The 12,922-nt window shown below is 44.3% G+C and overlaps 1 protein-coding gene across 2 annotated transcripts; it reads right to left on the bottom strand.

Annotated features, from left to right (window-relative positions):
* Nucleotides 1-787: 787 nt before the first annotated feature.
* On the bottom strand, nucleotides 788-11,976 carry LOC129328796 (zinc finger protein 271-like). 2 transcript variants are annotated; one of them, XM_054978072.1, is made up of 6 exons: nucleotides 11,637-11,976; nucleotides 8,546-9,774; nucleotides 7,919-8,032; nucleotides 6,702-7,324; nucleotides 5,579-5,647; nucleotides 788-3,085 (listed from the first exon to the last, which is right to left on the bottom strand). In XM_054978072.1, the coding sequence occupies exons 2-5, from the start codon at nucleotides 9,075-9,077 to the stop codon at nucleotides 5,582-5,584; spliced, it is 1,335 nt and encodes a 444-aa protein (XP_054834047.1). In that variant the 5' UTR covers nucleotides 9,078-9,774; nucleotides 11,637-11,976; the 3' UTR covers nucleotides 788-3,085; nucleotides 5,579-5,581. The 2 variants fall into 2 exon arrangements, with proteins under 2 accessions (XP_054834047.1, XP_054834048.1); XM_054978073.1 differs by lacking the exon at nucleotides 5,579-5,647 and having other exon boundaries at nucleotides 788-3,081.
* Nucleotides 11,977-12,922: the final 946 nt, after the last annotated feature.

The raw sequence follows: 12,922 nt of genomic DNA, 5'->3' as shown, positions 1-12,922 counted from the left end.
TCCTGGGGGTAAAGTGTAGATGACTGGGGAAGGCAATGGCAAACCACCCCATAAAAAGTCTGCCAAGAAAACTTCGTGATGCGATGTTCCTCCATGAGTCAGTAATGGGCAGTGCTTGCACAGGGGACTCTACCTTTACCTACTGTACTTCTCCAGACCTCAGAAGCACTAGCAACTCCCACAATGAACACAAGGTTGCTGCAGGCCTCTGGAAGAGGGGGCAGCTGCATCAACATGAGAAAGAGGAGTACCCCAGTTCCTCAGAACGGCTAGCTCCACTGCCATGTACCAGAGGCAGATCAATAGGGGTGGCTTCTAGCACGCTCCCAGGGGTCATTTCATGCATGATCGTCTTGGGAATGGAAGCACTTGTCTAAGTGTGTGTGGGGGGTGGGGGTGTCTCACTCACCAAAAGTCTTCTTAGTAGAGGCTGGACAGCCTCATGCCATAGTTGACTTATGGCGATCCCTGGTGGGGTTTTCAAGGCAAGAGACTAAAAGAGATCGTTTGCCATTGCCTGCATGTGCAGCCTTCCTCTTTGTTGGAGGTCTCCCATCCAATTATTAACCAAGGCTGACCTTCCTTAGCTTCTAAGATCTGGTTCTCATGGGCTATCCAGGTCAGCAGTCCTGGAAGTGCTTCTTAAATCTCAGAATGGTTGAGCAGTTGGCCCAAGTGGAGCACATGAAAGAATAGAGCTGAACAGCTATTTTGCACAATATTCGATATTGAGACTGTTTCACAATTTGACTCACGAGCTCAAAAAAAATTACCGTATTTTATTTTTTTAAAATGTTATCAATAAAAAGTAACTCCCCAAAATCATCAATACTAAAATCATGCACATCACAGCCAAAGACACCTAACCGCAGTTAATGAAAGCTACTAAATATCATGGGAAAGCCTGGTTGAATAGAAGATCTGCTTTTTAGAGTCACTTTTTTAAAAAATTTATTGTTAACAGGAAAAACACAAAAAGAAAAATTATTTAATAATACAAAAGATTCACTCATTACAAAGTTTCAAAAAACACAAAAGGGGGAAAAAACCCTACCATTAGCCGTATCATTTCATGCTCCTTTCTCTGGCATCTCAGAGGACTTTCCCTTTAATTTGCCAAATTCCGTAGTTTGCACCCTGCCCAACCATCTGACAGCATCTTAACTCTGTCATCTTTAAAAATGTAGTTAAGGAGATTGCTTGCTAAAATTGGCTGCTGCTAACTCAAACTCAAAAAATGTGTTTGGGATTAACAATTTCTTTTAGATCTATAGTAGACCAGATGAGTTCCTACTCTTCATGCTTTAAGTGACGATTGCCTAGATCACTCTAACAGGGATTAGCCAAATTCATGGTGGATCTCTTTCAATTGATACTGGCCATAATAGCAGGGGTCATTTCGTGGAAAGAGAGCGGGAGGAACTCATTAGCATAACTCATTAGCATATGTCACACCTCTTGCCATCACTGGAAGTGTGTCATTAGTATAACTGATTTGCATATGCCACACCCCCTGACATCACCTTTTCTGGCTGTTTTGGACCCAATCTTGGCCATTCAGGGCCAAAATTGGGCCCAAAATGGCAAAGGGGATGAAAATAGCTGTAAATGGGCCCAAAATGGTCAGGATTGGGCCGCTGCTGAGCAGGAGAGTGATCCACCACCTGTCAGAGGCCTGAGCCAGGCCATTTTGGCCCCAATCCAGGCAGAAATGGGCCCAAAATGGCCAAGAGTCAGGTGAGCGGGGCCACCTGACATGTGATCTCTTTGGGGAACTGCCGGAAATGTGTTCCTGTGCGTTCCCCCTCGAAATGAGCCCTGCATAATAGCCAAATAGAACCTCCATACATATCCCACAAATTGCCGGGGGCCAAGCAATGGGAGAGGGGAGGCTGTTGCTATTGTGCCCTCTTTGGGACCTTTCCCGAACCATTGAAGTAGCCACAGTGGTAAAAGAATGCTGGGCTAAATTGATTCTTGTCAGATTTCTAACATTCTGTTCTTATGTACATGGCATCTTGCTGTTTCTTCTCAAAAGGACAAGTGCCCATCTTGAAGTTGCTTGGCATGTGAACAGTACAATTCTAAGCAGAGCCTCACCTTCTTAGCCCATTAACTTCAACAGACTTAGAAGGATGTACCTCTGCTTAGAATTGCACTGTAAGTGTATTGCAAGCATGGTGAATTGGATTCTTATTCCAATTATAGAACTCAGCCATTTTTAATGCATAATTCTTGATCTCTCTTCCATCATCTCACTCCATCCCACCACATTCTCCAGTCAAAAGCAATTTCTCCTGGTTGCCTTTCCATAGACAATAAGGGCGATTTCTCCAGGTTAACCCTTAGTTGTCTCAAGGTCATCCAGAGGTAGCCACTGCATGTACCCAAGGGCTCTAACATTAAGACAGAAGCTCTTTCTAGGGTATATTTTTGTACACCATCTCCATAATTGCTCTCCCAGCTGGGCTGTTTGAAATTAACAGAGAGAACATTGTCCTTTATTCAAGGCATTCATAATCGCTTTCCCATCTGTGGGTTCACTGTCATGTAGATTATCTGATGTAGAATAAGGCTTGTATAATGGAAACAACAGGAAAAAAGTAAGTAAAATATCAAAAACAGAACAGAGGTTATTTTGTGGCATTTCTACAGAGAAGCTTATCACTCTGGCAGTTTGCAAGTTATTAGTTTAACCCAGTAATGACTTCCCCACATTCTATGCTTTGGCTAGGGTTCTTCAGAAACTGGTGTCTTCAATAACAAAGTGTGAGCATTGCTTTAAGACCTTTCCAAAAATGTGGAACATGTTTGTCATTCCTTGACTGCACGGCTTCAAAGCTGGCACATAATTTCAATGAATTCTCTGGAAAGTGCCAAAGATTTACTCCTCTTCTCAGGAAGATCTTTCACTAGAAATTTCTGTGGCCTCCGCAATCTCTCTTGCATCTCCTTCTCCAGGACTCAGATCTTGAGACACGATTTCTTGCAGACTTCCCAACAGAATTCAAGCTGATTCTGCAAACTCAGTATGTTCCTTATGAAGGTCTTTGTCCTGCTTTGCACCCACCACTTGGCCACCTGCCTGTGGACAAAGAGAACCACAAGAGAATCATCAAGCCACCACAGGAAGGAAAAAAATGTTATCACTGGAGGCTGAGAAGGGACCTACCAGTACCCAACAGTGTTGTGACATTTAGTTAATTATTTTGAATAGATCAAATGGAATAAAAATATGCCCCAATGAATCAGGAAGCATATTTTTAAATGATAAAATGATTATGTTTTAAACATTGACATCTGCAGAGGGCAGTTTTATTTATTTAGCAATAAATATATATAAGAGGTGGACCCACAAGGACTTGTGGGGGACATATCATTTCCCTCGCCCCGCACTCTTTCCTCTTTCCCTTCCCTAAACAGAGTGGGGATTTGAACCTGGGTCTCCCAGATCCTAGTTTGAAACCCTACTCACTACAACCCCAGTGGGTTTGTGAAATGGCCATTGTTGAACCATAGCAAGCTGTCAGACTTGGGTAAATCATGCAAGCCACATGATAGCAAGTTGTCAGGAGGCTGCTGCCTGATCTAACCCAATGAGTCCTCCCTCAAAGGCCAAAACAGTCTTGAAAGGGGCCCATGTTCCCTGCCTTTAACTGATAGAAACCAAAGTTTGAAGGCTGACAATACTATCATGGTTGCCTAGCAACTGCCTCTGAGAGCACTGGTTTCTTAAAGCTAAATGTGCTGCTTCTATCATTTTGGGAGGTTTTAACCTCCAATTTTTAATTTTATTTATATATCTATTTAGATTTCAGATTTTTCTGCAATCTTGTGGCTTTTCTCATGACTGTAGAGAGATCGGTCTTGTCTGTTCATGGCCCCAATCTCTAGATTTAAATATCCACAGAAGGGGCCATATTGAGAATTACATATAATGATATTACTTTTTTCTACCTAATAGAGACCCAAAAGGGCTTCCAACATTGTTCTCCACATCTCCATTTTACAACCATCCTGTGAGACTAGGCTAAAAGAGAGCAACTAGCCCAATCTCACCCAGCAAGCTTTCATGGTCGAGTGGGGGTTCAAGTCCTGGTCTCCCAAGATCCCAATCTGACACTTTAATGACTACACTACTTTGATTTTCAAATAAGGACACTGATTATTTATTTAAAACATTTTTATCCTGCTTTTCTACCCAGGAGCTCAGGATGGCATACACCCATCTCCCCTCCTCCATTTTACCCTCCCAACTACCCTGAGAGGTTGTTAAGACTATAACCGCTACACTAAGCTGGCTCTCTCATCTTAGAATAATGAAGTCAGGGTGGTGAAGTGGTCAGAGGATCTAACTATGACTGGTGAGATTCAAGTTTAAATCCCCTCTCATCTATGAAGCCAGCTTGGACGATCTGAGGCTAGGCTTACTTCTTAATCTAAGCTACCTCACGGGATAGTTGTCAGGATAAAATAGAGGAGAGAACCTTATATGCCACCTTGATCTCCTTAAAGAAGATAACAGCACAACAGAACAGGCCTTCTTGTCTTGCGCGTGATGGAATGCCTATTCTAAAATGGTTTCTGCATCCATCAATTCAAAACTGACAAAAGATAAATGCTTCAGAAATGCTGCACTGTATTTCAATAAAATAAGGAAACGAAACTCTTAAGGGTTAGAATCTTGTTTCAAATACTCACTCAAAACATGCCCTCAGAATCTGCAAATCTCCTCTCTGTGCACTCACCGTGAACACATTTAAATCATATTGCCAAAACATGTACCCACCCTGAAGCAAGCGTGAAAACCTACCATGAAATACTCACTGTACACTCAGTATTAGACGGCAACATTACCTTTAACATTTTAATGCTGACACTACACTGGAACAAAGTGGCCTCAAGAAATAAAAGCATACCCAGTTGACACAGTGGGTGTCAGTGGTGAAAAAAGCAAACTCCATATTGGGGATTATTGGGAAAGGATGGAAAATAAGATGGCCAGTATTGTAATGCCCTTACTTAGATCTATGCTACAGTGTAGTTTGGAATACTGTGGACAGTTCTGGTCACGGGAGGAACAGGAGTTTTTTCTCCCTGGCCCGTAATAGTAGAACTCAGGGGCAATCAATGAAGTTGATGGGCAATACAATCACGACAGACAAAATGAAGTACTTCTTTACTCAACAAGTAATCAATTGTAGGATTTACTGCCAGAGGATGTCATGATAGCTTTAAAGAGGGTTTGGACCAATTAACTGAGGAGAGGGTCCATCAACGACTACTAGCCACGGTGACTAAAGGGAACCTCCACGTTCAGAATACCAGTACCAGGAAGCAGCATTAGAGGAAGGCCCTGCATGGTGGCTCTCTGAGGGAATCTAGTTGGTCATTGAACTAGAGGGACCCTTGGTCTGATCCAGCGGGGCTCTCAGGGACAAAAGTCAGACCCCACTAACTAACCAGCTAAAGTTTTGGTTGTTATCAAAATAGGAGGCAGGGTGTAAAACAAAATCCATCCTCCTTCTAGACCTCAAATGAGTTTGCCCAGCAATGTCACTTCTCCCCAGCATCTTACCTGTTAAGTGGGAGCAAGATATACGTTGGTTCCTTCTGCCAGCTCCAAAGTCCAGAGAGAACTGGGGTCCTGTGGTGTGAAAGGGTGGTTAGCAGGGCACAGCAGCAGAAACAGGATATGGATGCTACGCTATGGATGTCTGTAATCTGTCTTGACTCTCACCGAGACCGGAGGATAAGAAATTATGAAAATTTTTAAAGGATCCTGGCTCCTAACCTCTTCCTGCCTTACCCATTTCCTTCTTATTAGTGAGGAGTCTTAATCAAACTGATCAATCAAATATACAGCCCCAGTTAGTACGGCTTGAGATAAGGGCAAGGAAATCTCCTCTTGCTTGCATCGAATGTTGGGGAGAAGCAAGAGGTTTCATTGCTTTCCAAAATCTGAAGGTGGCCTTCCAGGACCTCCTGTCCTGCTCTAGGAAGGTTCTCCAATTTTACTCAAAGCTGTTATAGGAGAAGATATGCAGTACAGGGACAGTATACCTCTGAGAAATGGAGAACATCTGAATGTTAATATTTATAATATTACTTAAATTAATAGTGATCTCATTTTTTTTTTTGCACAGCAGAAATCTTGGTTGTTCTGATCAACTGGTTAATCAACTGTTGGCGCTGTAGAGCAGTAAACTGATGGTACTATGGGGCCATTGAATTATTAAACCACACTCGGATGACCAAATGACTGGCTTACTCGAGTAAGCCCAGGGACAGATCAGATCATTATGCAGCAATCGCTCATGCTGGGCATGTTGGGAAGGGGATGGGAAGGGTCCTCTCAAACTATGCCATTTACTTTGTATCCTACTTTTCTTTCCAGTGGGGACCCAAACACAAGTTTAATCATGTAATCTGAATTAAGTGGGGTGAAGACATTTGTTTTGGGGGGCTTAATTAATTCTGGTTGTGTTCTTGATGTAGATGCAAGCATTCTGCAGGGCACCAAAGCATCACTCCTCGTCCAAAAGATATCCTGGCTTAGCCCTTCCACCTACTCCTAAGTACCAGAGATTACCTGGGTAGTCCTCATATTGAAATCCCACTCTTCCTCCAAGGAGCTCAGGGGTTCCTAGATGGGGTGATCCCATGGACTAGCTACTCAATTGGAAGGGCTAGAAACTTACTTCTTCCTTAAAATGAAAGCTAAGAGCCTCGGGAGGCTGAATTCCACCCACAACACTCGCTTCCACACCCACACGGTACGAGGGCAGGACTGCAACATATACATGGCCGTCTTCACAGGCTTGCTTTCTCGGATGAAGCCTCTGATGTCTCACAAAGGTCAACTGGTGGTGAAAGGTTCTGCCGCAATCGAGACATTTGTAGGGCCTGTCTTCAGAGTGGATTTTCTGGTGTTTACAGAGGTCTGATTTGTCCCGGAAGCTTTTCTTACAGATGCTGCATTCAAACGGTTTCTCTCCTGTGTGAATCCGTTCATGCGCAACCAGCTGGGACTCATAACGGAACTGTTTCCCACACACAAAGCAGAGGTGGTTTCTTTTTGAACTGAGGAGTCTTTCATACTCAGGGACGTCGGCTCCGTCTTTAACAGTGGATTCATCTTCATCTATCTCAGGATGCTTCCATTGCCAGCTCCTACACTTGGGCCTGTCTTTATGGGCTTTGGACCTTTGGCCTCCAAGTCCATGAAGCCTTCCCAATAATGTCCTATAAGATCTGGCAGGCAAAACTGCCCTCTGCTGGAGATGCCCTTCTTTGCCACCCTCTGCCACAAGGTCATCACGTGCTGGAAAAGAAACATAAGCCACACGTAAGGAGCAAAGGAAGACACGTTTTCAACTAGGGGAGTCGCTGGGATCATACGGAGGGTTAGTTTGAGGTAAACCTCACCTATGATTTTGGTCAACTTGACAAAGCATTTCCTTCATTTTCTTAGGGGAGGAGGAAGAATATGGTAACAGTCTGATGACGCCTCAGTGCCACAACGTCAGCGAAATGAGTTGCACATGAGCACAATCAGCACATATTTACTGCAGCATACTCAGGTGTGCCAAGCATAGGGGCACTGCCATCTTGAGGACATTCCACGCCTATCTGCAACCAAAGATGGCGTCACAGGCAAGGGTGAGCCACCTTGACCCAGGAAAAGACAAGAGTAAAAAACTGAATAAACTCTGTAAAGGGCATGAATTTGTATAAATTTAAATCACAAGGTTGGAATGTCTCCAGAAAGACTAGTAATAGGTTGACAAAAATTGGACTGGGAGAAAGAAAAGGAGGCGCATTCAGGGCAGAGAAACTTCAGTGGAAGCTCCGCTCAAGCCTGCAGAAGCCTCTGCAATGTCTCCTCAAGGTGTGCTGGTCCCTCTCATTGCCTCACCTTCACAGATGCTTCCTGGGCTGTCCGTTTCCTCTGCATCCTGGTGATCTGAAGGTAAAGATTCTGGGCTTTGGTCCAGACTGCAAAGACTATTAGGATTAGGAATCAAAAATCCTGATTCGAGGGGAAAGAAGAACAATCAAGTTGAGATGAGCAAATCCTAGACTTAACTGGATTATCCTCTTTTTACTGGAAATTCAGCATAAAATGATTCTCAGACAGCAAGAGTGCTTTGGGAGCATCCATATAGGAATAATACAAACTACGATCCCACCTGTGTAATCATAACAGCAAATCCAAGCCCTGCTGGAAGGAGTCACAGGTCAAGCAGTTTAACCTGCTCCCAGAGGCAATACCATTTACCCTAACTAAACATCTCACAACCTCCACTCATCTCTGTAATTCTTAAGCATCTTAATCTTGTACTCTGGAAACTATTCCCCCAGTCCTATCTTATAGCTTCTCATTGCTAGAACTCCTTTTCAGTCTACATACAACACTGTCTTATATTGTTAATTTTTCATCAGCCTTGAGATGTTCTGGAGAACATGCCCCCACTTCCCTCCAGCCTATATCTGAATCCCTCCACTTAGACCAACAGGGGGAGACAATAAAGACATTTCTTACTGGTATGGAGACTCCGATGTTTAATAAGTTGGAAGTTGCAGCTAAAACTTTTGCCACAGTCAGGGCATGCATATGAGTCGCTTGTCATGGGAACATGTACAACAAGATTTGAAATCTCTTGGACATTTTCATCACAGTCAGGGCATATATACGGTTTCCGCTGCACACAACTACTTTGGCAGGTACTGGACACCAAACTAAAACTGAAGCTTTTCCCACACTCTAGGCAATTGTAGAGTTTCTCTTCATCATGGCATCTCAAATGTTTCAAGAGGCTTGGTCGGTATCGAAAACTTTTTCCACACTGGTTGCACTGATAGGGTGTTTCCCCTGTGTGGATTCTCCGATGTGTATTCACATCAGTGCTCTGTCTGAAGCTTTTCCCACAGTCAGGACATTTATAGGGCTTCTCTCCTGTGTGTAGCCTCTTATGTCGAACAAGGTGAGAATTCCGCTTGAAATTTCTTCCACAGTCAGAGCAAGAATACAGCTTCCTTATCCCAACAACTGTTGGTTGTGACTGCGCTTCCATGAAACTTTCCTCCCCAGAATAAGCAATATTTATCTTACAGGAACTATCCAGCGTTCTTCCCAATCAAAAAAAGCATCTGGTTCCAAAACAGTTATCAAAAATGTATTTCACTCCTATCAGTAGTCTTCTGTATTAAACCTCCTAAAATTAAATGTAGGGACTTCAAAGCAACAACTGGAGTGGAAAAACACAGAAGGTTCAGTGCACAGTAGAGAGTCTATATTGGGCTCAAATAGCTTTTTATCAGGGGGAAAAACCTGATACACAGATGCAATTACTAGGCTGCAGTTCCTGCGTTTGTTAACACTAAAGGTCACAGGGTGCACACATCAGTCAAAGCAGGCTCTGGCCCATGCAAACCTAGGCCATCCCAGATTAGTTTGTGTCTATACCAGAAGACTTTTGCTTGCATTGGGTACATGTAGGTATTTCAGCACTTCTCGACTCACAAAAGCTGTGTCAGGAGCTCAGGCAACTAGGACAGGCAGAGAAGAGAGGCACAGACGTTTTCGTACTAAATCCTTGCTTGCAACAAGAAGTTTCAAACAGACCTGCAGGTGTTGCAGCCTATTCATTTCCTTTCAGTATTCTGACTCCTGACACACACACACACCAATCTCCTGTCTGCCACCATGTTTTCATGGGTTATTTGCCTTGGATGACCACTGAGGATTCTTGTTCAGTCTCTCAACACAAGCTGAGGGAAAAAACATCAAACCATGAATTATTATACTACATACAGGCACAGAAAGGGAAAATAGGCCAAACAGGAAAATATTCATAATATGTGTCAGGCTAATAACAACAGGGGCAATCATCTCTAAGTTTTTTCTCCAGGTGCAAATTCTTGGATAACAGAAATTATATTTATTTACTTCATTTGTGGTCCACCTTTTGTCCTGAGACTCAAGGCGAATTACAAAATATTCTTAAATGCAATAAAAGTATAATACATGTAATATATAATGCAATAGCACCAGACTAAAAATTAGAATTATTTGTAACAAGTGTAATAAAAACTTTTTTTCCTGAAATATTGTAAGGAGGGGAGGCAGAACCTGCATTCAGATTCTTGCTTTCTCTGTGGTCCTGAACAAATTGCTTTCTCCCTGATTCGTTTTCCAAATTTGAAACAAACAAAAATGGGAATCACTAGTACCAAAGAGCCTCAACAGGATATCACACAGAGTCTGGGATATCGCCCACACAATTTGAAATAAGTAGATAGATACAAGACTGTCAAGTGCTTTCTATTGTCAACAGAATTAACAACTAAAGTATCATCATAAATAAGCCATGTTCCATAAATTCCATCCTGTCCTCTCAGTTCATACTTGGTTGCCAAGTACAATTGACCAGTTTCATCTGAGATCGGGCTAAACCCCATTTCTGGAGCAGGCCTTTGACCGTCCCCACTTTACATCAGCTTTCCTTAGCACAGATTTTAGTCGTTATTATGCTTAAAAAGATGGAAAACATGTAGTCCAAGTTCAAATCCCCGTTCTGCTACTGACCTGTTAAGAACACAAGATGTGCCCTGCCGGATCAGACTAACGCTCCATCTAGTCCAGCATACTGTTTCACACAGTAGGCAACCAGCTGCCCTGAAGAGCCAACTAATTCCACATACCGGCTAAGGCCTTCCCCGCATTGTGTCCTAGCACTGTTATTCAAAGGCTTACTGCCTCCTGATGTTTAGGCAGCCTTTGAGTGTCATAACTCTTTAGTTCCCCCTCTGTAAAATGGGGGCATTTGTGATTATTGTTAAGGACAAATCTTGTACAAACACTTGGCACTGTAGTGATACAATAGGAGTACATTGTATCTTGGCCTTCTACTATTTGTTTGTTGTTGTTTTATTGCAGTCCCTCTTATTGTACAGTGGTATACAGGAATCTATTCTGTTGCGCTTTTGGGGTTAGAGCCTCTGGCACCGCTCCGGCGATTTGAGCTGGTGTGATGGCACACAGCTTTCATAAACATTCTAGTTGTTTGAGGAGAAAAGCTGAAGCAATTTGACAGTCCAGCTTCTGTAATGTAAGGGGAAACTACTAGTGTGACTAAGATGAAAAACTCACAAGGTCTTTGTGGAGCAAGCTAAGGAGGGACGGTGGCTAAACGGTAGAGCATTTGCTAGGAATGCGGAATGAGCCAGGTTCAACCCGCAGCATCACCAGTTAACCATCTCTTGCCCGCTGTCTGCCTCTCTGTAGCCCAAATATTTAGCGCTCAAGTCAAGGGGTTGCTTATTAGTTGGCCAATGTCAGAAACCACAGGGGTGATGGATGGTGGCATGCTCTTGTCCAGCGTTGGTGCTAATCCGCATTTCCCCAGGCAGCTTCATGCCGGGCAAAACACGACTCCCTCACAGACCCACAACATCGGGTTATTAATAATGGCGAAATACAGCAAGCACCCGGAAGGGGCTCTTCCCTGGAGCCAGATACTGGCGAGGGTTGAGCACTTTCGAGTTCCTGACTTCGCGGCAGTCCACCCCGCGCCCTTGCCAACCTCAGCCCGTTCCCTAAAATCTTCGGGGGGACGAACAGCGCTTGGTACCTCTATGCCATGCCGAACTCGGTCCCGCAAGAGGAAGAGGGAGCGGAGAGGCGATCTCCACTTCGGTCGGGCATACAGGAAGCGAGGCTCAAGGTCTCTCTCCAGCGCCCGACCACGTGGGAGAGGCGGCAGCCGATCAGCTGGCATTGTCTCCGCGAGAAGCGCCGCCTCCTTCCCCGCTAACCGGTCGAGGGAAATAAAAGAGAGGGGGGCTCCTTTGCCTCCGCCGGCTGTTCATGTCATGCGGCCTCCTCTAGTGGCCGCAGCTCGAGCCTGTAAAAAGGAGCCCGGGAAATCAGGCACGATCGGAGAGACGCGAACGCATCCGCTCCCTTTGCCATTCTGTGGCCACGTTTACTCGGAAGAAACCCCCATTCATTTCAATGGGGCTTGCTGCTAGTGCCCCACGAACGCATCGCGCCCTGGACTGCAGCGTTGTCGCAGCCTTTCTTGCGTTTGCCGTCCTAACCAACAATATAAGGTAAAGTTGCGACCCTTCCTGCACAACTGCGTCTCTACATCTGGGTGACGAGGTTTGCAGGTTATGGACCCGCTCTCAGGCACGCTCTTCGGAAGTAACCACTACCAGATGCGGGGTTTTCTCCCAGGAAATGGCTTTTCGAACAGCAACAGACCTGTGAAAGCAGCCCGCCTACCGCGGACACACGTTGCTGCAAAACTGCTGTAAAGCTGCCACAAAGCCCACTGCGGAAAAGCACAATCCGAAACAATGTGTGTGTGTCAAGGCGCGAAGCCTCCAAGTGAGCAAACGTATTCGCAAAAATGCAGGGCGTAAATTGTGTAGATGCGTTAGGTACTACGCACACCCCTTTTAGAGACTGAACACTAGAAGAGCAGGGGATGCAGTCAACAAGCGTTGTGATCAAGCTTCAGCCATTCATCTGCCTACTCTTCTGAGGTCTGCATCGTAGGGCTTGACTCTTGCAGTAGGTTGAGGGGGGAGGGACCATTGTTTAAGTCAAATATCCAGAGGAGTTAGCCGTGTTAATCTGTAGTAACGAAATAGTAGAGTCCAGTAGCAGCTTTAAGACTAACCAACTTTACTATAGCATAAGCTTTTGAGAACTACAGTTCTCTTCGTCAGATGCATTTAATGAAGAGAACTGTGGTTCTCGAAAGGTTATGCTACAGTAAAGTTGGTTAGTCTTAAAGGCGCTACTGGACTCTTTACTTTTAAGTCAAATAGATTCAGAAATGGAAGGAGTAATTCAGAGGAGCAGCCATGTTAGTCTGTTGCCACAAAACGTTATCTAATGTTAGTCCTA

The sequence above is a fragment of the Eublepharis macularius genome, chromosome 4 (genome assembly GCF_028583425.1).
Source record: "Eublepharis macularius isolate TG4126 chromosome 4, MPM_Emac_v1.0, whole genome shotgun sequence".
NCBI classification, from domain to species: domain Eukaryota; kingdom Metazoa; phylum Chordata; class Lepidosauria; order Squamata; family Eublepharidae; genus Eublepharis; species Eublepharis macularius.
Note: the sequence above shows the minus strand (reverse complement) of the source record. Positions and strands in the feature narration are given on the sequence as shown.

Bases quoted from the DNA above. Each gene is read 5' to 3' on its own strand.
- LOC129328796 (XM_054978073.1), bottom strand. From the start codon at position 9,077: ATGGAAGCGCAGTCACAACCAACAGTTGTTGGGATAAGGAAGCTGTAT. The intron at 7,325-7,918 runs GTGAGGCAATGA...TTTCTTTTCCAG, and splicing joins CCCAGGAAGCATCTGTGAAG to CACGTGATGACCTTGTGGCA. The intron at 3,082-6,701 runs GTAAGTTTCTAG...GTCCACAGGCAG, and splicing joins GCTTTCATTTTAAGGAAGAA to GTGGCCAAGTGGTGGGTGCA.